At 42.5% G+C, this 23361-nt stretch overlaps 2 protein-coding genes across 6 annotated transcripts in view; one reads left to right on the forward strand and one right to left on the reverse strand.

The window, feature by feature from the left end:
• The window catches only part of KLF7 (KLF transcription factor 7), a 119399-nt gene that overhangs the window by 3666 nt on the left and 92372 nt on the right, over nucleotides 1-23361 (reverse strand). For all 5 annotated transcript variants that reach the window (XR_011141818.1, XR_011141815.1, XR_011141813.1 and 2 more), the window contains one exon: nucleotides 5344-5450. The gene's annotated coding sequence lies outside the window, so the exon portion shown is untranslated. The remainder of the gene's footprint in view (nucleotides 1-5343; nucleotides 5451-23361) is intronic.
• Nucleotides 2329-17167, forward strand: CPO (carboxypeptidase O). The gene is given in 14 exon segments (XM_068949557.1): nucleotides 2329-2468; nucleotides 2853-2967; nucleotides 6296-6371; nucleotides 6764-6885; nucleotides 9368-9485; nucleotides 10537-10638; nucleotides 11404-11508; nucleotides 12141-12251; nucleotides 13310-13321; nucleotides 13323-13401; nucleotides 13993-14162; nucleotides 14164-14196; nucleotides 15591-15675; nucleotides 16899-17167. Coding segments are annotated over 14 exon segments (1419 nt in total). The 5' UTR covers nucleotides 2329-2446.

Here is a 23361-nt window from a genome sequence, read left to right on the forward strand (position 1 = left end):
AAAAGATGTAGCCTCATGATCACAGGCCCGGGTTCTCATGGGGGACTTCAACCACCCTGACATCTGCTGGAGGAATAACACAGCAAGGCACAAGCAGTTCAGGAGGTTCCTGGACAGTGCTGATGATAACTTTCTGACGTAGGTGATAGAGGAGCCAACAAGGAGAGGTGTGCAGCTGGACCTTGTGCTAACAAACAAGGAAGGACTGGTTGGAGATGTGAAGGCTGGGGGCAGCCTTGGCTGCGGTGACTGTGAAATGGTGGAGTTCAGGATCCTGTGAGGAGGAAGCAGGGCAAAGCAAGTAGGATCACAACCCTGGACTTCAGGAGAGCAAATTTTGGCCTCTTCAGGGACCTACTTGGAGGAATCCCATGGGTTAGGGCCCTAGAAGGAAGGGGAAGTGATATTCAAGGATCACTTCCCCCAGACTCAAGAACGGTGCATCCTCATGAGCAACAAGTTGAGCAAAGAGGGCAGGAGACCTGCATGGATGAGCAAGGAACTCCTGACAACACTCAAACAGAAGAAGGAAGTCTACAGAATGTGGAAGCAGGGAAAGACCACTTAGGAGGAATATAGGAATGTTGTCAGAGTGTGCAGGGATGAGACAAGGAAGGCCAAGGCCCATTTGGAGTTAAAGCTGGCAAGGGATGTCAAGGACAGTTAGAAGGGCTTCTTCAAATACATCAATAGCAAAAGGAAGGCTAGGGAAAATGCGGGCCCACTACTGAATGGGGCGGGGGCCCTGGTGATGAAGGAGTCAGAGAAGGTAGAGTTGCTGAAAGCCTTCTTTGCTTCAGTCTTTACTTCTAAGGCCAGCCCTCAGGAATTCCAGACCCTGGAGACAAGAGAGGAAGTCTGGAGAAAGGAAGACTTTCCCTTGGTCGAGGAGGATTGGGTTAGAGATCGTTTAGACAAACTTGACATCCACAAGTCCGTGGGCCCTGCTAGGATGCACCCCCGAGTGCTGAGGGAGCTGCTGGATGTTTTTGCTAGGCCACTCTCCCACCATCTTGGGAAGGTCATGGAGAAGAGAGGTACGTGAGGACAGGAAGAAAGCCAGTGTCACTCCAGTCTTCAGAAAGGGCAAGAAGGAGGAGTCAGGAAACTACAGGCCTGTCAGCCTCACCTCCATCCCCGGAAAGGTGGTGGAACAGCTCATCCTGGAGGTCATCTCTAAGCGTATGGAGGACAAGAAGGTGATCAGGAGTGGTCAGCACGGATTCACCAAAGGGAAATCATGCTTAGCCAATCTGATAACCTTCTACGATGGGATGACTGGCTGGGTAGAGGAGGGGAGAGCAGTGGATGCTGTCTACTTGGACTTCAGCAGAGCTTTTGACACTGTCCCCCATCACATCCTCATAGGCAAGCTCAGGAAGTGTGGGCTAGATGAGTGGACAGTGAGGTGGATCGAGAACTGGCTGAATGGCAGAGCTCCGAGGGTTGTGATCAGTAGTGCAAAGTCTGGTTGGCGGCCTGTAGGTGGCGGTGTCCCCCAGGGGTCAATACTGGGTCCAGTCTTGTTGAGCATATTCATCAATAACTTGGATGAAGGGACAGAGTGCCTCCCCAGCAAGTTTGCTGATGACACAAAACTGGGGGGAGTGGCTGAGACGCCAGAGGGCTGTGCTGCCATCCAGAGGAACCTCAACAGGCTGGAGAGATGGGCAGAGAGGAACCTCATGAAGTTCAACAAAGGCAAGTGCAGGAACAACAAGTGGACCATGAGCCAGCAACGTGCCCTTGTGGCCAAGAAGGCCAAGGGGATCCTGGGTTGCATTAGGCAGAGTGTTGCCAGCAGGTCCGAGGGAGGTAATCCTCCCCCTCTACTCAGCCCTGGGGAGGCCTCACCTGGAGTATTGTGTCCAATTCTGGGCTCCCCAGTACAAAAGAGACATGGAGCTACTAGAGCGAGTCCAGCAGAAGGCTACCAAGACAATGAAGGGACTGGAGCATCTCTCCTAGGAGGAGAGGCTGCGGGAGCTGGGCCTGTTGAGCCTGGAGAAGAGAAGACTGAGGGGGGATCTTATCAGCGTATATAAGTATCTGAAGGGAGGGTGCCAAGAGGATGGGGACAGACTCTCCTAGGGGTGCCCAGTGATAGGACAAGAGGCAACAGGCACAAACTGAAACGCATGAAGTTCTGTCTGAACATGAGGAAACTTCCTACTGAGCAGAGTGAAACAAATACATTATTATTTCAAACACCCAGAAATCAAGAGAGCCTTCATTTAAATAAAGTTTAGGAATCAGAAAAGCCTTTCGAACATACAAATGGGAGCTGATAACTGTTTATTTATTTCTGTCTTCTACAGCCTCTGGGTTACATCCATATTCTGAAAAAAATCCACTACGTTAAATGGGACGGCAGCGCATCTCCACTACTTAATACTGAAAGAAGCATCAGCCTTTTTACTGCAGACGAGTGCACAAGAAATCACAAATGTTAATATTCTTTAATGTTGGTAAGTTTGGAGTTTTTTGATTTTTTCCTCCTCTTTTCTTGCAATATCACACATCCTTAGAGCTACTTTCAGTATAGGCAGGAGCACTGATTCGAGGGGTTGGACTAGATGATCTCCAGAGATCCCTTCCAACCTCAATCTTTCTGTGATGCTGTGATATGTATTGTGTGTGTGTTTAGGGGCAGAGAATAGAGAGCTTGGAGAATTAAGAAAAAGTGGAACTATATTTCAAAGTGGAACTGTATTTCAAAGTGTCAAGAGAAGTTAAGATTCAACAAGGGCAGGTTTCCTTCCATAGTAAGTCTGGTTATATATTATATTTGCACAAATCAAGTGTTGAGTACAGATCTGATGGATATTTCAATCTATCCTCATCCCTTTTAGTCCTGCACTGTTGGGATTGGGTTCTCCGCACAAACATGCAACTTCTTCTTGGAATCATCTTTTCCCTAGGGATCCAAGTTCCTGGAACACTCAGCTTGAAATTGCAACATGACGGGTGAGTGTGAACCAGGTATTGTGAAGAACTGTGCATGCGGTGACATTCCCACACACTGTGTAAAAGAATAATAATAACAATTCTGAAACGAAAACCTAGAGAAAGGGTTACTAAGCTGTACGCTTTATAAGATTTGGAAAGAAAACATAATGATGAGAAATGAAGAAGAGTGAATCAATACAAGCCAATAAAGACATGACTGCAGTCGTAGGAGACACAGAATGCCCCTCAAATGCACCTAAGGGTGCTCTAATTCCATTAGCGGAAAATCATTTAGCTTAGCCTCTTTCATAAGGAACTTTTGAAATTAGATCCTCTGGGAATAAAATGCCTTTTCTGAATACATTGAAGGTAAAAATGACTGAACAAAGGTAGATCCATTAATAAAAGAGGTTGTGTGAAAATAATGGTGTCAAAAGCAGCGCAGACACTGAATCCCGGTTGGAAATCTGTAACAACAACAAAAAGACATAGAGAAGAAATATGGGCAGGAAGCAAAAAACCCCAGAGGTAAAAATAACTGATAAAGTCTGGGGAATAAAAACTGCAAAACCTAAAAATATGCTAATGAAATTGATCCAGACAATCTTCAGGCAAAGGTTTTCAGGGAATGAGATTATCATGTTTTTATTTCTGACAAGTGATTTTGAAAAAGCATGAGTTGGCTAGTTTTGCTGTATTCTTCATTCTCTGTTCTGTTTCTTAAGAAACTGAGTGTTATCAACTTGTGCTGTTTACCTATTTTGTCCCATTCCCCCTCACCTTTACAAGAAATGATATGTCATTCTGTGCATTTACAGCAGTTAGGATTTGCAGGAGGGGCAGAAATGTAGTGAGAAGGCTGACTATCCACATATAACTTTATAAACGGAATTTTCTAAAATAAATAGAAAAGGTAGCCCAGTGCTAAGTGTTTCTAGAGTAACTGTATCCCATGGATTTAGTTTTAAAAAGGGGAGAAAAATGAAGCAACACTTACTGCAATAAGTTCCTTCCTAGTCTACCTGTCCTACATCTCTCCTGGCAGAGCGCATACGGTTACCACTTCTTCCTCTAAAATATCCAATTTTCCTTGGATAATCTTTAGATTTGTATCATGGACTCACTCAGAGCCTGTTGATTTCACTGGATAGAATTCAATGAACCTTTAGTAATGCAGTGTTTATCTTGGTTTCTAATTGCTGTCCAGAACTGAACCTGACACCTGCATAGGATTTGAAAGCACCCTTAATAGCATGGTAAGTGTGATTTGGAGTTGGCAGCACTTGCACAAAGATGAAGCAACCGGTAAAGGCCATCAGGACTAACATTTTTATTGTCATTTACTCTGTGCAACAATCTAAATTAAAGATCAGAGGCTATGAGCATCCAAAGAAATGCAGCTTGTGCTGAGAACAGTCCTTCAATTTGGTAAGAAAGCTTAACTGTAGTATTACAAAATTGTTGTCCTTACATGGTCACATGGGCTGACTTTGCACTTCTGCACTGAGAATCCTAGCCCATAATCATAAACGAGTGTGTGCTTTCTAATCTTAGTGTACCATTAAAAATGATCTGTCTCCACACTGGCTATTGTAAAAGGTTTATCAGTAAATAAGAGCTGGCCATCTGGCAGCAATCTGACTGTCTGGCATTTCTTTCATTTGCTGTAATTAAGACATAATGTCAATGAGGATAGAAAGATATTACAGGATATTGTTTCCCTTCCTGATAGACAAAGAGCAAAGCAAGCCCAGGCATTTAGAGAGAATAAACTATGAACTGCAGCTGAGATGTTTATTCTCCTAGCAAGATGTTTATCCTGCATCTATGAGGTTCTATTGCAAAGACATCATGGCTGTTGTACCGAATTGTTAGCAATGCAAATGTAATCATTTTGCCCCATAGATAAGGGTGCTATATACTTACAGCATCTCCCGAACCAATAGTACATAGCCCATTTTAACTATTAAGTTCTGTGCTGGTCTATCAGCAAAGGTGGTATGTTAAAGAGAGGGATGTTAAAAAAAATCCCCTATTTTTCAGCTGATAATGTGAATGAACAGTGAATTCTATTTCCATGTATATTAAGCCGATAATTGTACATTTGTGTACGGAATCACAAACGGTAGTAGCAGTTGCAGTTCAGATGATGAGAGCGTATTATATTGATGACCATAATGATCCACCAGGCAAGGCTTTTGCAGTAAGAGTTTCTGTTACAGAATCTTTAAATGTAAAATGTTCTTTGTGTTTGTACATGCCCTGTAATGGTTCCAAAGCCCACTGAAGTCACTGAAGGAGACTGTGAAGCAGTAGTTACTGGTTACTAACAAATAAAAACGTTTCTCAGGTTCTTCATTTTATCACATCAGTAGTGGACAACTGCCATCTCACCTTTGAGTAATGTAATGTAGTCATCAAAATCTGCTCCTTATTATGAAACCCTTTCATTGGAAAGGTCACACTTTCTACCAGGCCTGGAAAGGTGATCTTGATGAACACTAAAAAAAAAATAGAAAAAGAATTGTGAAGGGTTTTTTCCAAAGTAGAAGTTACGGATTTGCTTTTTCTGCATTTCTCACCATTTTAGTTTGTTCTCTGTAAACTTGCAATAGTTTTTTTCACATTAAGCCTGCAGAAAATGATAGTTTCATGGTAACTAATTAAAACATATACTCAGACACTGAATCTAGGTGTCTTTTTAAAAAAATATAAAGTTATCATACACCCCGTACCAGAAATTTTTCTTTACTGCTAAGAGAGTAAGAATATGCAACTTTGCAGGCCGCTGTATTCACTGTTTGTTGAATAAATTGGTTATTCTCATGGCAAGCAGTTTGCGAGCATCTCACTCTCTTAGCAATGTTTATATACCACGGCTATCTAACTTTTTTGCGTGCTGAAGCAGATCAACAAAACATGAATCCTATCTGAAATAATTCCTGAACAGAAGGGAGAAAAAAGTGATATCTGATGAAGTAAATAGTTCATTATGTACTACCAATGATCATGTTTTGGCCCCAGTCCTGCAAACACAGAAGCACATACACCAGGGCTCATGCAAGCTGTTGGATTCAGTGAAGCTGGTTTGATGGATAAAGGTCAGCTACTGGCAAGTAAGCAGAGCTAACCTAAAGTCCTAGCAACAGAAAACCCATATCACTTAGTCCTACATGTAGCTAAAGCATTCCAGGAATTCATCATTCAGCCATGCTTTTGTTCAAGCAGCACTCAGTTACATGCTCTGTCTTCCTTCCGCATAACAAAGTACCGCCTCTTGACTTATGGAAATCATGGAGACTTTAGCAGATATTAAACTGATCTTATTTCTCCACTGAATTTCTAGGGATCAGGTTTTGCATATTGTGCCAAAAACACTTCAGCAAGTCCAGCACCTTCAGCATCTTTGCAGCACTTTGCTGGTAAGTAAGAATAACCATGTGCGCATAAAAACCAGAGAGGTGTCTTGGTCTGCAAAATAGTTTTATATGTAACTTTGGACAGAAACAAAGATAAAAGTTAGCTTGGGAAAGCTTTACTTTTTTTTTTTTTCTTAATTTAGGGTTTATAAAGAGAAGTTAGTTTCCTTGCATGGCTCTGTGAAGGCACTGCTCCCTTTCAGTGGCGCCTGAGTCCATGGAAACACTAAGCCTGTGCTGCATGCTCTATGAACAGATGGCTGGGGAATAGTTAGGGGAAAATTTGAAGAAACGCTTCTTCCATGTATTGATCTGCAGCTACTCTATCTTGAATATATTTTTTCATTCTGTAAACAGAGCTTGATTTTTGCATTTCTTTCTTCTCCTCTGCCCAGCTGGATCTGTGGAAGCCCCTGCTGCCTGAAGACATCTGGACTGGAGAAGACCTGCATATGAGGGTCCCAGCCCCTCTGGTGCAGGAGGTGAAAGACAGCTTAGATCAGCATCTGATCTCCTATGAACACGACCTCTAATTTCCTGATACGAAAGTCTGTCTCTAACAATCTTCCTTGCTATCACAAAAGGGCTATAAGCCCTTTCTAATGAGCAATCTGCAAATACTAGCGATAGGACTCAACCTTTGTTCCCAAGTGGCTCCAACTCCACTTGGCCCAGTGCACAGGAGCTGTGTCCAACTCTGAGTTTCAAAGGCACATTCCCCTATGCCCTGTTTATTCACCTTCCAGCGAGCCTGGGCTGTGAATGTGGAGCTGGGATGTCTGATCTATCTTTTTTTCCTGCAGCTGCCTCCTCAGTTGCAAAGGATGGCTCTGAGACATATGACTCAATTCTCTAGTCAAGCCAGGACACCAAGCTTGATACATCCACCTCTTAAAGGAGCATGCTTTGCTCTTGGAAAGTAGGAATACTTGCACAAAGTGTCCTCCCTATTTTGGAGAACCTGAAGGTTTGGTCGATGTCACTGAAAAGCAGCAGAGCCTCTGTTGCTCTCCTTCTCCCTCCCTGTCTTTTGTTGCTACCTCTGGTTTGGAAAAGAGCCCTTTCAAAGTGAATTTCCAGACAGTTTCTTCAAAACTGCAGTTTCCCTAATGTCCTCAACCCCGCTGCTGTGGTCAAGCTGGTAAGAATTTCCTGCTGCCATCGAGCCAAAGAGAGACAGCCCAGTCTGACACAGAGGGGCTAGTAGGAGGCCCCCACTGTGCAGGCCACTTGCTGCAGAAAGCTTCGCAATGCTTTTGCATGCCTATCCAGTCCACATCTTGGCCACTCACCATGTATCTGCTTCCAACCAGAAGATCTAATTCACTGTGGAAGTTTCAGATACAAAGAGTGTTCATAAAGCCAAACTAAATAACTGGGCAAAGATCTATTTCTCACAAGTCAGACTCCCATGCAGAACTGACTTATAAACCATTCTGTAGTCATCCAGTGCTAATGAGAATGGCCTATGGACATACAGTGACATTTACTAATCAAAGATAAGCTAAAGCAGGATTGGGCCACTTTGAAGCTGTTTAGAATTAAAGCTGATCTTGACATCCTGCCTGACAAATTCTTTTTAGTGAACGTGATGCCCTGACAACTAGAAATGCGGAGAGATGAGGCGGAAGCCAGTACGAACGATCTAGCATCGGGTTTAGATATTCAGGACTTAGACCGCATTCCACAAGATATTTAGTCTCTTATTTATATCGAGGCTTTTCATGTTCTAATGGTTTCAATTGATTCTAGTGGAAATTTTAAGTCTACATTGAAATTAGAAGCTTGGGATTTTTTCTTGGACTGGTACCAGAACTGTGTCCACATTGTGTAGGAGCTGCAAAAGAGAGGTGGCTTATTTCAAAGTGAAGCTGAAATTTTGGCTTTGTACCGCAGGAAGGTGGAAGAGAGGAGGAAAGCAATGTTATAGTTAAATTTTTTTAACAGATTCAAAGCAGGAGTCATCTTTTAGAAGGTAGTTGACATGCAAGGAAGGTAAAATGACAGTTAGGTGTGTAATGACAGAGACATAAATGACAAATTATAATCAGGACATCAATATTCCGGCTGTGTCAAACTCTACGATTTCAGTTCTCCAGAGCTCTGATAAGGCTTTTTGCGTGTGCGGTTTGAGTTCATGGGAATTTGCACTGCCTAAATTTTAGTTTGAAGCTCAGATTTGAATAAACATCAAAGCTCAAAGTGAAACTCAGCTGTAACCACTCTTAAAAGTTATACGCGCAGCTTCCAGAAATGCCAATCAGTGCTAGTGTCAGCAGAACAGCCTATTAGCACTTACAGTGTTCAAAACCAACAATGTTTAAGCTGCCTTTGCAGTTGTCTTATCGCATGTAATTACAATGAGCACAGATTTATAACAGTGTTACAAGGGGCTGTGTCCAGTAAGAAAGCACAGCGCACGATCCAAAGTCCTCTGGAGCCAAGGCAAATGTTTTACTGACTCCCTTGATCATGGAATTAGGCCCATACTATGCCTTTTGAGTTAATTTGTAGCTAAAAATCAAGAAGAGTTTTTTTTAAAGAAAATAGCTTTTTGGTTCTGATTTTTTTTGCAAATTGCAATACATACCTTTGTGAAGTCTTTGCAAATTGAAAATTTCTTCATGAAATATAATGAAACAATAATCTTAAAATTTTCATTTTTCCCCCCCTTCCTCTAAAAGGTGGAATTTTAGAGTTTTGCCCAGCAGTAGAATTGGTGAAGGACACAAAAATCTTGATTTTTTGGGGGTTGAAAATTGTTACTTAAAAAAAAAAAAGTGATTAAATTGTTACTTTAATTGTTATTAAAATCCAATTAACAACTCAGTATTGTGAAAGTATGTTGATGAATTTGCTGTGTCTAGTAGATGGACAAGCAAGATACGTGGGGCAGGCCACAACAGAAGGGGATAAATCCTTTGATTTACTGATGTAAGCAGTGTATCCACCATAATAGCTGGGTGTTTTCTTTTCTATCTCCCCTCTTCCCCTCTCCTCAGAGTCCTTATACATGATGTGCAGGCACTTGTGGATCAGAGCGTGCCAAGGGAGGGGAGCAGCCACAAGCAGGTGCCAGAAGGCTACATCTATACCCACTATCATCCAATGGAAGAGGTAAAGAGGAACCCACGCGTGTTCACTTTCTCTGTTGCTGCTATTTTATAAACACCATAGGAAGCCACTGCGTTTTTGCAGAAAGCTCTGCTGAAGTCAGTGGAGCTCCTTCTACCTTCAAGGGTTTTTTCTGAAGGACTGGTCCTTACTCTTTACCAGAATCTTGGCCCAGTTGAATTGACTGTGAATTTGCCATTGATTTTGATCAAACCTCATTTTCCTCCCTGATGAAAACCTAAATGCTCTGTGTGAAGTAGCCATATTATTTTGCAAGCAATATTCTGAATTTCAGTTGATTGGTTTGCTACTTTTCTACCTTATCATGCTTTCATCATTATCTTATCTTTAGTATTATTTTTCATTCAAGCCCCAGTATTTTTGATGCCGAGCTGATTATGAAGTACAATGACCATTGCTGTCTCTGGCATCCCAGGGAGGAAGCAGAGATGAGCACTGGTAGACCAGGAGGAGGAAGTAATTTAAGGACAATTTTTGACACTTTCAAAGAGAATAATGTGGATGGGGAGTGAGGACTTCTTGGTGCCGTGTTTCACAGACCAGCGGGTAAGCCTGGAAAAAGGCTCAGCACTGGATTCTTTCTTCTAGCCACGTGATAACGAGGGAGAGAGGTGTCAATCCTCATATATTTTGTGTACGACTGCTGATGAACTCCAATGTGGAAAATCAATACTGACATGGAAGAGACTGTAACACTGTTTTGTGGATTTGATGGTGTGGTCCCAGGGCTGGTGAAATCAACAGAAAAATTCCCAATGGGATGGGCATATTAAATGAGATCCAGAATAGAGACTCAGTGCTGTATTGCAGTGATGTTATCTTTTAGCATCCAGTGCTGTAAGAGATGATCATTTGTTTGCTCAAAGGCAAGTGAAAGGCCCTCCATCAATGTTAAGTGATACCACAGATTGATAGACGCTCTCAGAAAAATATTGCTTGTCTACACAACAGAAAACACTTTCATCTGGAAACGGAGGTGGGAAAGAGAGGGAAACTGCCCCTTAGCACCAAGAATTTTCTGTGACTATTTCAGATTTATCAATGGATGACTCAAGTAAAGGAGAGCAACAGTGAGCTGGTGACTCAGCGCTACCTGGGAAGGACGAGAGAGAATCGAGCTATCTATTATCTGCAGGTAAGAGAAGAACTTTACTAAAATAAATAAAGGGTATCTTTACCAAATAGCACATGAGGGAAGACAGGATTCAGATTTTTCCTAAGACAGTGCCCATCCCAAGTCACCGAAATAACAGGAGATGGGTCTACTCCTCTACAGTGCTGTTAGATTTGCCACCTTTCACATACACTATCACCATATTCATGCCATTGCTCTTTTGTGGTGAAAACCACAAATTTGATTTAAATGCAATTTCAAAATACAAATCAAGCTAAAACTAGTTTGGTGACAGCTGTGTGTGAGGGGTTTGGTTTTGTTTTGTTGTTATTATTCTTCACAGTAGACAACTTTTCTAGTATGACTATTCCACAACATTTTTTATTGGAAGCCCTGGTAAAAACAAGAGTCTTAATCATTAAGTTAGTTATTGTTTAATCTGTTCCTATCACCGAGAAAAATTAGATTCCTTGCCTTTTCGTGCTTCCCCTTCTAAAAAAAGAATCTCAAAATAAGAACAGTCAGTCCTCTGAATGACTAATATAAATGAGGAAGAAACCGTTTTATTGACACTCTTGTTCAACAGAGACTTTAAGATTCTTGCCCTGAGATACTACAGAGATTGGGTTATTAGGAAGGAAAGCCTGTCATAACGAAGTCTGTAATAATAATTATCTCAGATGGCTCAGCAGTATATCAAGGAACATCTTTTTCTTCCTGTAATAGGCTGAGCTATTTTATTGTAACATAACAGTTTTCCATACCATCATTTCTGCAGTCTCTCAGATCAGTCAACCACCAAATACAACCAAAAAGATCATTTGGATGAACTGTGGGATTCATGCCAGAGAATGGATCTCTCCAGCCTTCTGCCAGTGGTTTGTGAAAGAAGTGAGTCTTCACTTATCCAGTTAAATAATAAAAAACACAGATCACTTTCGGTAGTTCAGTTCTCTTCTGTACCTTGGTACCAAGTATTATGCTTTTTCTGTAAAAACGTGACTTTCAAAATTAATACATAGCACAGATAATTGTGGAGACATAAGATCAAACCACAATTTGAGATGAGATACATGATGATATTTGCTAGCACGTTGTGTCCTCCATCTGAACAGACTCTAAGGCCACAGAACTTGATGGCAATCTCTCCATTTGCCACAGTGGCTTTTGGATCAAGCTTCTCTGCATTAAAAGCCACAGTCCTCCCTGGGAGAAAAGGACCCTAAAATACAGTATAGCAATGTTCCTCCTGCACTGAAAGTTTCTGGCCTACAGTGCCTATGGTAACCATGAAGCTTTCATCCCTGCAAGATTGTACTAATATGAAGTGCACTACAATTGGATATATTGTCACTTTGTAAACAGTGGAAGGCAGATATCTCAATGTACCTGGGATCAGGCACATCTTGGATACCACAGTAATATTGAGGAGTGAGTGATTTTTTGATGACAGTTCTAAACTGGTTCTTGCCAGTGATTACCACTAGATTCTCTGTTCAGTCCTTCGCCTTTTTTCTTTTCAGATTCTACAAAATTACAAAACTCACCCAAAGATAAGCAGATTTCTTCAGAATCTGGACCTGTACATCTTGCCAGTCCTCAGTGTTGATGGTTATATCTATTCCTGGGAAAAAGTAAGTAGTGAAAATCCAGGGACTGGACTGAAGGCTGAATGTGCACAGCATGTTTCTGTTAATTTTGGGTATAGTCACAGTAATTACAGTTAAACAGAAAACAGTGGCCGAATCATTACTCACACAAACTCTCTCATGGTGGGGGGGTTTTGTTTCTTCTGGTAAATCAGCAGTCATTTGAGATGACAGAGCTAAAAACTCCTAGCAAATGCCACGAGCCTTGGGAAGAAATAAGGACAAAGCTACAGGATCCACCGCTTTTGGTACTGGATGACAGAGTTAAGCATACCTTGAGGAGTCAGCTGTGCTTCACAAGGGCTCTGAGTTAGCTGACGGGACCCACCTTTAGGAGGAGGGGTAGGAGGAGAGTTGGTCGATTACTGGACTATCTGGCTTTGAAATAAGTGTGCCCTCCCAGATAATCTTCCTTTCTGATATGAAGGATAATGCCAAGTGTCAGTCTTCAGCAGTTCCCATTAGGGTTCTGCACTCCTGAGCCTAGCAGACACATGTTTTAATGCAGGACCTTAGCGTGGCCCAACAAACTGGGCCTCCTGCCATGTGGATCCCAGCTCGCTACCCAGCAGGTTTGCAGCACGCCACGCACTGCAATTCAGCCAAGACGCTCGCACAGGCAGTGCAGTGAGTTCTAGTACAGCAGGAAACCAAGGAGCAGGGGCAAGATTAGCTGACAAAAAAGCATTCATCTCAAATCTGAAACGAACATGTGTTTGACTATAATCTCTCCTGGACACAGAGGGTATCTCTCACAGTGCCAAGACTTTCCCAGGAGTGCAACGCTGCATGGAAACAGTAGAGTACTAAGGAAATAGGATGTTTTTTTCTGAAGCTCAGGAGGCCCGTTTCAAGGTGTGTGCAGGCTTGTGGAAGATATCAGCCTGGCTGTAGCAGATAATGAGGTGTTCTGTCACTAAGCTTTGTCCCCCTTGCACTCAGAGTCCCCTACAATGCAAGAGCTATTCAGAATGCAGAGGACTGAAACAGAGGAACCTTTACACATTGATTGTTGTTATGTAACTGAAGGTATTTCTGTTTAGGAACGTTTGTGGGAGGAAAAACCGTTCTCCATATATGAATGGCACCAGCTATGGAACAGATCTGAACCGGAACTTCAATTCCTCCTGGGGCAGTAAGTTCCGAGTACTTCAGATCTGCTACATAAATACAAACCAAGAACAACAACTAGTCTTTGCAATAAAATGATCATGATCTCCTTTAAGAAAGGAATACTCATTTTGGTGTCATCAAGACTTATGTAAAAATAAAAACTTGGTTTGTAGAAATTTTAAGTCACTGGCTTTCAGCTAGCATTTATTTTTGTGAACAGAAGACTGCTGCTTGTGTAAGCATCCCTCTAAGTCACTGCAGAAGCAAGCATCAGCTATATGGCAGCAATGTTAAGAGCTGGTCACTTAACAGCCAGTATTTGTGTTTGCTGTGAATTTCAAGGAGTCTCCAGAAGTTCCCGGGCAGGTGGTGCACTGTGGTGGCGACAGAGTGCTTTTGTTGCAGCCAGCTTGAAAACGTGTTAAATATTTCAATCTTGTAGCAAATTTTAGTTGCTACCAACAGTGAAAAGCGTTAAAGTCCCTCTGAGCTGACTAGTCTCCCTGCCCACGTACATACATGCCCTAACGCTCTAAGGTAAACTTCCCCGTTCCCCCTGAATTGGGGTTTATGTATTTCTCTCCTTTCATTCACGTTTTGTATTCCTCTCCAGGTATTGGTGTTTCTTATAATTGCAGCAGTGACATCTTCTGCGGATCTGGACCAGAATCGGAGCCTGAGACAAGAGCTGTGGCTCAGTTTATCGAGAGGAAGGAGGAGGACATTTTGTGCTATTTAACAATTCACTCCTATGGACAGTACATCCTCACACCATATGGGTCCAACGACCAAACCTCCAAGTAACAACAAAGAACTGGTGGGGCAAAACACTCCCCTTCCCTACTGGTAGAGAACAGGCCTGCTAGTAGCCTGTGGCACAACTCTATTTGCCCTCTTGCCTGTCCCTCAGAAGAACGGGGCTTATCCAGGGACTTGGCACCCGGAGTCACTGTCAGTCCTGACGTTGCCCTCACAGGGAGGACAGGTTATGAACTGACATTGGCTCCTCTCCCCTCCTTAGCCAGGAGAGTTGGAACCATCCCGTGCAGAGTTTAATGTCTGCATTTGCTCCGTATATCTTAAATATATTCTCTGGGTTTACAACTCCTCTCATGTCTATATAATAATATATCAGAGCTCTTGGCTTCCGTTTAATGCTACTTTCATTCCCTGTAAATAGAAGCTCTTGGGACATTGACTTAGTGTTTGTATGGCGGAAAAGTGAAGTACCAAGGAAAAGAAGTAGCAAGCAACTTTTCTTCAAAGAAAGCCTCCTTTGAGGCAGGTCCCCCAAGCTTTAGCATGCTCATTTCCCTAATGTAGGGCTGTAGTCACCTCATCTTGCTTGGCTGTCTGTTTTATGGGCAGTATTTGCAAAGCCTGTTTGCCTCAGAAGTTAATCCTAATCCTTCATTTTAAAATAGGAAAAATGGATTATTACAGATAGGGTTACTGCAGTGCAAGAGGAGTAGAGAAAAGCATCAAGTTGTCCTTGCAATCAATTGTTGCATGCAACATGTGTTCGCACTTTGGGATGCAGGTATATTATACACACAGAGTTGTCGCAGTTGTGGCCAGAAGGGGTGTTCCAAAGATGTCCATGAGGAGAATGGGAGCAAAGGCGGCACCTGCTTTTGGTTACTTCTCCTCCTCAGCTTCCGAATGTTTTAAATCGAGTTTATTAAAATGTGTACTTGTGAACCTTGCTGCGCCTGGAGCACTAGTCAAGAGTATGACAAACTTGGGTTCAGCCTTCATATGAGATGCTGGGGAAGTTATTTAATCTGTCTATGGCTCAGTTTCTAAAGACTGTGAGTCACAGAACCTATGGTAACGGAACAAGCATAAGAGATCAATCACTCTGCTGTAGTTCTCTCTGCTCCCTGGAGACCAGTATGCTACAGAACATAGACCCTAATTCTCTGAAATACAGCCCTCTACAACAAAACAAATACCTTCTCTACCTAATAGCAGAGTCATTTTTGAATTGTAAGGTAACTTGCATTAAAAAAAAAAAAAAAGAGGAAGGAAGAAAAAAATGCCCAAATGTTTGTAATGGGTTTCTGTAAAGTCCTGAATTAATAATATTAAAACTTGAAGCCAACCACATGTAAACTCAAAGCTGAAAGAAAAGAAAGTTTTGGCCTACTCAAAATAGTTGCCAAATTTACCGGTACTAATGAAAATGCTGTTCCTATTTTGAACTTACAGATGCAAGTTGCAGAGAAAGCAGCTACTGCCCTGACGGGGAAGTATGGGACCAATTATCAAGTAGGAGCAACCTCTTTAATTTTATGTAACTTTATTTATTTTTCCCTTTGATTGCTGTTTTTCCAAAGGAGAGTCATTCTTGTGTCATAGGTATCAGTAAGCGCTGCTTCGCCGAGTTTCCTCTTTGAGTAATATTTAATGGGCTGCTTCAGTGCAACATCTAAGTAGCAGGCATTTGAATACAAGATAACACTGTACGTTATAAAACTGACTGCAGGAAGGAAGCATTGATCAGAAGCTAGTTCTTACATGATCTCCTCACAGATATATCACAAGGGACAGAACAAGACTGGTGACAGATCATCCTGGCCCTGCTGAAATCAGCAGCAAAACTCCTATTTGTCTTCACTGGAGTCAAGCAAAAATTAAAATCCCAATCAGGTCTATAGTTGCTCCATCAGACATTATCACACGGCAGCTGCTTGCAGTTCTGTGTGAAATATGCTGGTTTCAGCCTCGTTCCTAGCAAACTAGATTGCTACATCAGGAAAGTACCATCACAGCTGATATTTGCTGACAGTCTTAAGGTGGAGGACCAGAGGGCCATGGAGACTGCCTGGTAAAAACAACCTTCTCCCAGGAAGCAATAAGTCATGCTAGTCACTCATAATAGTAGGCAGTTGGTTTCAGTACCCATGTGGTTTTGCATATTCCCAATGTCTGTCTGTGCCAGTCCCAGAGTCCCACAAGTCACTGCATGAACAGCGAGCGCAGTGCAAGTATAAGGTAACATGTCCATGCCTATGACTGTGTCTATTTAGCCAGGGTTTGTACTTATATTGAACGGGTAAGAAAAAAGATCCATGAGGCAGAAGAGCAGTGATACAGAGAGTGGCCAGAATTTTTTCAACTTTGAACAAAATTTTGCTAAAAAACAAACACACAAAGAACTTCCAAACAGTGTCAGCGTAGGAAGTGAAGTATGAGAAAATAAACAAATGGCCAATCCATCTTGTACCCAACGGTAATCATGGCAAAATGCTAAAAAGCACACAATCCCTGGAACTCGTCTCCTGCTATTGTACAATACCATCTTACAGAGAATCGTTTCACTGAGGAAATTCTGTGGAGTGGAAGACTTTTAGTACAATTAAGAATCACAGCACCTAGAAATTCTGCTCTCTCTGTCAGTGACATACGATGCTTAGTTCAGGGATTCTGGGACAATCTTGCATTTACTACAGCAAGAAGTATTTTCAAAGAACAGTGCCTAATAAATTTATCTCCCCTCTATTTTTAAATTCTCAGACAGTAACTCAGGCTCCTCGCGGGACTGGGCTCACATGATAGGCATCCCTTTCTCCTACACATTTGAGCTGCGAGACAAGGGAACTCATGGATTTGTTCTACCCGCAGACCAGATCCAGCCTACACGTGAAGAGACGATGTTGGCTGTGACAGCTATCATAGACTATGTTGATCAGAAGTATTTCCCAAGTGGAGGTGTGAGGCTGACCTCTGGTAGCCTGGGCCTGAGCCTTTGCCTGAGCGCTGTAGTTACATGGACTGTCTTTTAAACACTTCTTAGAGAATCCAGAAAAATATTCCCATGCAAAGGTCCCTTTGGAAAGACAAAATTACACTAGCACATGAACTAAGCGTCAATTATTTCAATAAAGGCTGAAAAAAAATGCAGAATACACAAGGCATCAGGGAAGAAGGAAAGGATGAAGCATTGTGGCAGTTTCCCAAGCTTTTCTTGCTGGCTCTGTGAGAAGTCAGCTTCAACACGCATGCAGAGAAAGCAACATTACTCCCTGGTTCTTCAGCATGTTTTCAGGTGCTCACCTGGCCCTATGCAACACTTCTGCCAGCAGCAGTCCTGCTCCAGCACAATTCTCCCCACTGCCTGACCGCACTGACACCTGGGTCTTGCTTGTTTTAGACTTTAATGTCCCCAGTTCCCACTCCAGAAAATTGGACAGCTTCCTTGACATTCATCTTCCTGCCCAAAACTGGCACATGGGGATTTACCAGAAAATAAAAAGCCTCAAACTTGGTGGAAACTAACCATCAAGAGCGGCCAGAAACAAGCTGAAGAGCTGACCTGGTGGGGGTATGTGGGGATGGACAAGAGGTGTGACCTTGCCATTTAAATGCACTTAAATAAGTGAATATCGAGGCTGCCTGGATGCTTCACAGATACAAGAGGGAAAGGGGAGAGAAACATGTGGATGAGGTGTCATTCCGATCTCACAGAGCAGACCAGAGAGTGATGTCTTTGCATTCTCAATCTGCAGCAATTTCCCTGCAAAACTGTGTGCCTGATGGCTACAAATATGCTCCTGAAGTTTGACTCTTAAGTAATTTCATTAAAGATGGTAATTATAGAAAGTCTATTTACACAGGAGTGCCTTTCTTACAAACCACATAGTGGAGTTTCCACCTTAATCCATTGGGGTTAAATCTGCAGAAAGCCTGGGGCCTGGTTCAGCAGCTCTCCATCGCTGGGAAGGGTTTGCAGCCTCCAGCGATCTGCCTGGTATCCCTTTCAAAGCTCAGCAGCGAGCTGGAAGACAGGAACGATGGCAGCCGCAGCCAGCCACTGAGTAAGGAACCGCCTGAGCTGTTCGACAGGAAGCGCCAAGGAAAGAGCTTTGTGTTGTTACAGCCAACGGCAGAGGGTGCAGGACATTCACTAGAATAGAGAAGACTTATTTCAAATCTGTATTCTGGCTGCTTTTGAATCCAGGACTCCCACATCCTGAAATATGTCCACCATGCTTGGCTGTTACAAATAATAGGATGGATTTATTTCCTTATGATAGAAAATGAAGTTTCTAGAAAAAAAGAGGAAAAAGATTGTGTATAAACTACCTATCTGTTTTCCCTTAGCAAATTTCACGTTTCCACTTGAAAATTGAAAGCATTCTGACCAGAGATTTTCAGTGAAGTATTTCCAGCTTTGGGGAAGAGAACGCTTCCCCCCCCCCCCCCCGACTGCTTGAAGGCTAGTAATGAACAAATGCAGACCAAAAGCTTTTGCCAGAAAACACAAAGATAAAGATCACAGAGAGGACCAAAATGTTATTATCTCCAAGTTATGACATAGAGAGAGACTCAGAGACTAGACTAAGAGCTTAAGAGAGTCAGTGGCAGAACCTGGAAAAGTTCTTTTGTCCAATTCCCTTCCAGTGCTGCTGAGAGAAGGCTGTGCATCATTTTACCATGGCACAGTTTAAAAAAAAAAAAGAAAGAAAGAAAAAAAAAAACTTGTAACCATTTTTCTAAAGCATGTCTTACCGTCATTTTCTCTGTACTGTCTATTGCCAAATCTTAGCTCTGTGTTTGTTCTCCACAGATTATTACCAATTGCTGTAGCTAAATCTGTCCGTCTCCTGCAGGTTCCCCAGAGCATAGCCCTTCCAGACCAACCACTCATTTACAGTAAGCCCGTCTGTCGCTGGGCTCGGTAGCAGAAGGTGTCACTAATTAGCACTTCTCCCCACAGGAGCATCACTCCCCAAACTTATGTTTGGTTTAAGATGCAACTTGTAAGCCTTTAAATTTCATTTGTACGGTGTGTCTTCGGAAGCGTAAGAGACAGGAGAGGCCCATCTGGCCCATCGTTGAGATCTGGCTTAAAGCAAGTGGGGTCTGACCATGAGCAAGTCGCAGCCTTTTGCTGGCAAGAGGTGGCGAAGCTCCTGGTGCAGCCAGGGGGTCCACCAGCAGCAGATGGCAGCGCCTGTTAAGGTGTGACGTCCACACACGCTCACCTTGCCAAAGCTGACCCCAGGGGCTGCCACCCAAGCACTTTGCAAAACTTGCCCACGACTGCACCCCTACAGAAACTCTGCCAGTCAGGACCTCTTACAGGATTCAGAGACAGTGAGCAGTCTGGGTGTCTACAGCTAGGAAGAGGAGGGGAGTCTGGTTTTGCTGACCTTGGGTATATTTTGATTAAAATCATTTGCAGCTACAAGATGCAACCAGGTGTGCCCCAAGTTTAATTAGCAGGTTTCTGTGGACTGGCTCAGTTGTTTGTTACCTCCATTTTTTGGAATAACCACCAGCAGGTGAGGGATAAGGCCCCTGTGCATGGCACCTAGGCAAGGAGTCATATGAGGGGAGTTTTTGCCTCCAGCATTTCTAGCATTTAAGAATTGTAAAAGGGAAGAGGAAGACTTTGCCAGAAAGAAAGAAAATATTTGGCAACAATCATTATTTAGGAGAACGTCTGCTGCTGTCAGCACAGCGATCGTCCTTGGGTTTATAGCTCCTGGTATCTGTCAGCAATGACTCAGCTGCTTTGCATGGTAAAACCACAAATGAAGGTTGTGTGGAAGCAATCCCTTACTCCCCAGAACAAACTTCCTGCAATGACCACTTACAGCCCATTTGAGGAACTGTTTTTGCATGAGCAAGCTACAGTCCTCAAAAAAGCCCCCAAAAGGCTGCAGCGGAACTGGTCTTCATGAACGTTACAAGAGGTCTACGTTCACACACACACACACATTTTTCTTACTTCTTTGTGTATCTTTTGGGCTTGTAGAACAGTGTTATGTATGTCTCACAAATGACTGCATAGAGGGTGTATTTCGTCAACCACATTTTGCAGAGGAAAATTTTAAAGGAAAACACGCTATGAATGTCTCTACTGAAACTCCCCTTACTTTATGATTCCATTGCCTGGCTTTGTCTCTCCTGTATTCCTTTGTTGCTTTCTCTTTGACTCTTGCCAGGGATCGCTTTATGATGAGGTATGGAAAAAGCCATGTTCTAACTTCTTTCTTGTTAATAAAAGCACAGCATTATCCTACTCAGACAATAACGTGACTCCTGATTTACTCACAGGTAAACACACCCCACTAAAAGATTTTTTGTTCATTGATGTTGCTCCCCAATAATTTTACCCTAAGACACATGTGCCTGCCCTTTCTTCCTCACAGTTAAGCACCCAAATCATGCTTGCTCAACTTACATAATTAGTATTGCAAAGGATTAATTACTTTTGGTCATTCAGGTTATTGAATAAAAACAAGGGCACCCCAGTTTTGAGTAACAGTGTGCTATATTATCCTTGGTAACATTTCCTCTTTAATACAGAAATAAAGACTGAAGAAAGGGCCATCAAGTCATCTTGTTCCATTTTATGCAAGGAGCTCCTCTCTCTGTTAATTTCCTCTCCATGCAATGTTAATTTGAGAGAGTCCTCAGGCTCCTAACAAGTTAGCAACGCTGCCCTCATTAAGGAACGTGAAGATGTCACCAGGGAACTATAGTATTAAATGAATAATACAAAGTGCAACCTCATTTCTTGGAGCATCATATGAGAGAAGATCAAAAAATTACAGTTTTGAGGGGAGTGTGGAAAACATCTCTGTCAGTTGACCTTTCTGAGAAAGTATTTGGGATGCAAGTTGCTATTTCCTGATAAATTGCTTGTGCTCCAAACCTCCACTCAGACATTATTCTTTTGTGCAGGTTCTATGGCAAGTGAAAAACAGAGACCGAGTCCAAATGAAACTCACAAATGTGAACACCTTAAACTGCGTATAAAAGCTCCGAATGGAAATCAAAGTGTCCTGAACCAGTCTTGGGTTCCCTCAGCCTACATCCTGAAGGTTTTCATGGTCCTAGAAAGCTTTTGTCTCATTCCCTGTGTTTGCATTTGGCTTCATCCAGGCATGAATTTTCCTCACAAGGTGGGGTGTCCAATTATACTGTATACAAAATGCAGAACAGAGCCTATTGCTTTGACAGGACATGCTGTGCTCCTGATTTCCTTCTACATAAATGGCTAGCCAAGGCTGCTTCATTTTCACTGCCATTAAGCTGAGAGGGGACCAATGACAAAGACAAAAGAAAGACAGGATGTGATTGTGCCTTAGAACTATCAGATTCAGGAACTTTTAATGAAAATCTTATCTAAGGTGCATTTAATATTTCCTGGATCCTTCTTCCAACAAATCTGGATGATCCTTATTGGTATAAAATATAAACAAATAATTTGATAAAAACCTGTCATCTCCCGCGTCTGTCTGCCAAATCTCACGGTGTCTGTTTATGTGCATGGTAGGCATCCGTAAAACCAGCTTTTCTTCTGCAAGTTGGCAAACAGTACGATTGTGCTGTTCACAAGGCAGCCTCTGGCAAGCAAATGCAGTGTCATGCTCACACCTTTTAATTCTCCTTGGTGTAATGACCTCAAGATACATCCCATCACAACTGCCCTCTGCTGTGGGGGAATAACTCAAATGAAGGCAATGTGATCTTGGGAGAGCTATCAGGGTTGCGTAATACTGACCGTAATGGAAAAATCCCTAGATGAGGGATAACATTAGGGAAGATGACGGGAATTTATTGTGCTGAGGAAGATGTAAATAATGCCGGCTTTACCAGTGGGAAAGAGGAAACAGGTAGGTCACAGATGATTCTTAGTCACTTTTCCTAGCTTTAGTTTCTTCTGCTTGAGTGTCTAAAAAAGACAAGAGCTTGTTTTGCAAATGCAAGCTCTTCCTGTTCTCAAATACCCATCCTGCTTTACCTGGGAGAAGGTTGAGGAGAAAAAGGATTGAAGATGGACGTTACTCAGCTATGATTAGTGAGGCAAAGGGTGAAAGAAGGGCTAGAACTAATGAGGGAGATACTGAGCACAACCATAACCAGGCAGCAAGGAACACAACTCTAGGCAGCACACGTTGTGGTAATTAGGTGTAAATGTCTATTTGCCAGAGTCACGTAACAGAAGTTTCCACTCTTAGACAGCAGTATAGGCTTTTATGGTGCTTTACTACTAGTGCCAGGGTAGGTCAGTATCGGCCTAGCAGAGTGTAACAGGGACCCCCTATCCAATGCCATCCTCTAACCCATAAAAAAGCAATTCTATCTTTAATGTCTGTGTTCCTACCCTCTAAACACAAAACAGGGACACGTGGATCTATGAGAAAGACCACATAGCCTTACTCCAAATTGTCCCTTCTTTCTTCAGTCACTATTTCTGCATAGCCCTTAGGTTTGCATTTTGCATTGTTTTTCCACATCTACCTTAGTGAGAAACAAACGAAAGGGTTTTTTGTTCGGCTTTGAGAGGTTTCATACTTCAGCTTCTGCTTGAAAAATAGATCTTGCTTGGGACAAGCAGTGTCCCCTGCGGCCAAACATGTGATATTGGAGCTGTCTCCAGATTTGCTGTTGTCTGCTTCACCAATTACCTGTGACATTGACCTGAACCAATCAGGGCGTGATTTTGAACACACTTAAAGGGATCATTACCTAGAGGTAGAAATCTGGGAAAGCTAATTCTGTGTCAGTTCACTAGGAATGACTATAAAAGGGTCATTCTCAGAGGTACCAAACCCTCCCACAACAGAAGAATATAATTCTGTGGGAATAATCATTGCACAAGAGTGCAGCAAACGAACTGCATTACTTGGCATTGCTCCCATCTCAGAGGCAGGTATCAAACTACTTGTGCATGGAGAAATCTATCCAATTGTCTTTTGCCTGCTACCTGCAAAATCCCATTAATTTGATAAACTCTTGTTAGTGCCTTAAATCCCTAAAACATTACCCAAGGATATTCTTAGCATCTGAGCAACCGGGAATCAATAATAGTCTTGGGAAGGGGCAAGAAGGGGAATAAGGGTTAATAGCAATTATTCATGGAAAGCAATCTAAACCATTTTTTAATTTAATTTGGAGTGCCAAATGTAAAGGATTCTTGAATGCTAAGGCCATTTTAATCATGCTGATCCTGTGTCTTATT

The sequence above is a fragment of the Struthio camelus genome, chromosome 6, assembly GCF_040807025.1.
Source record: "Struthio camelus isolate bStrCam1 chromosome 6, bStrCam1.hap1, whole genome shotgun sequence".
Lineage (NCBI taxonomy): Eukaryota > Metazoa > Chordata > Aves > Struthioniformes > Struthionidae > Struthio > Struthio camelus.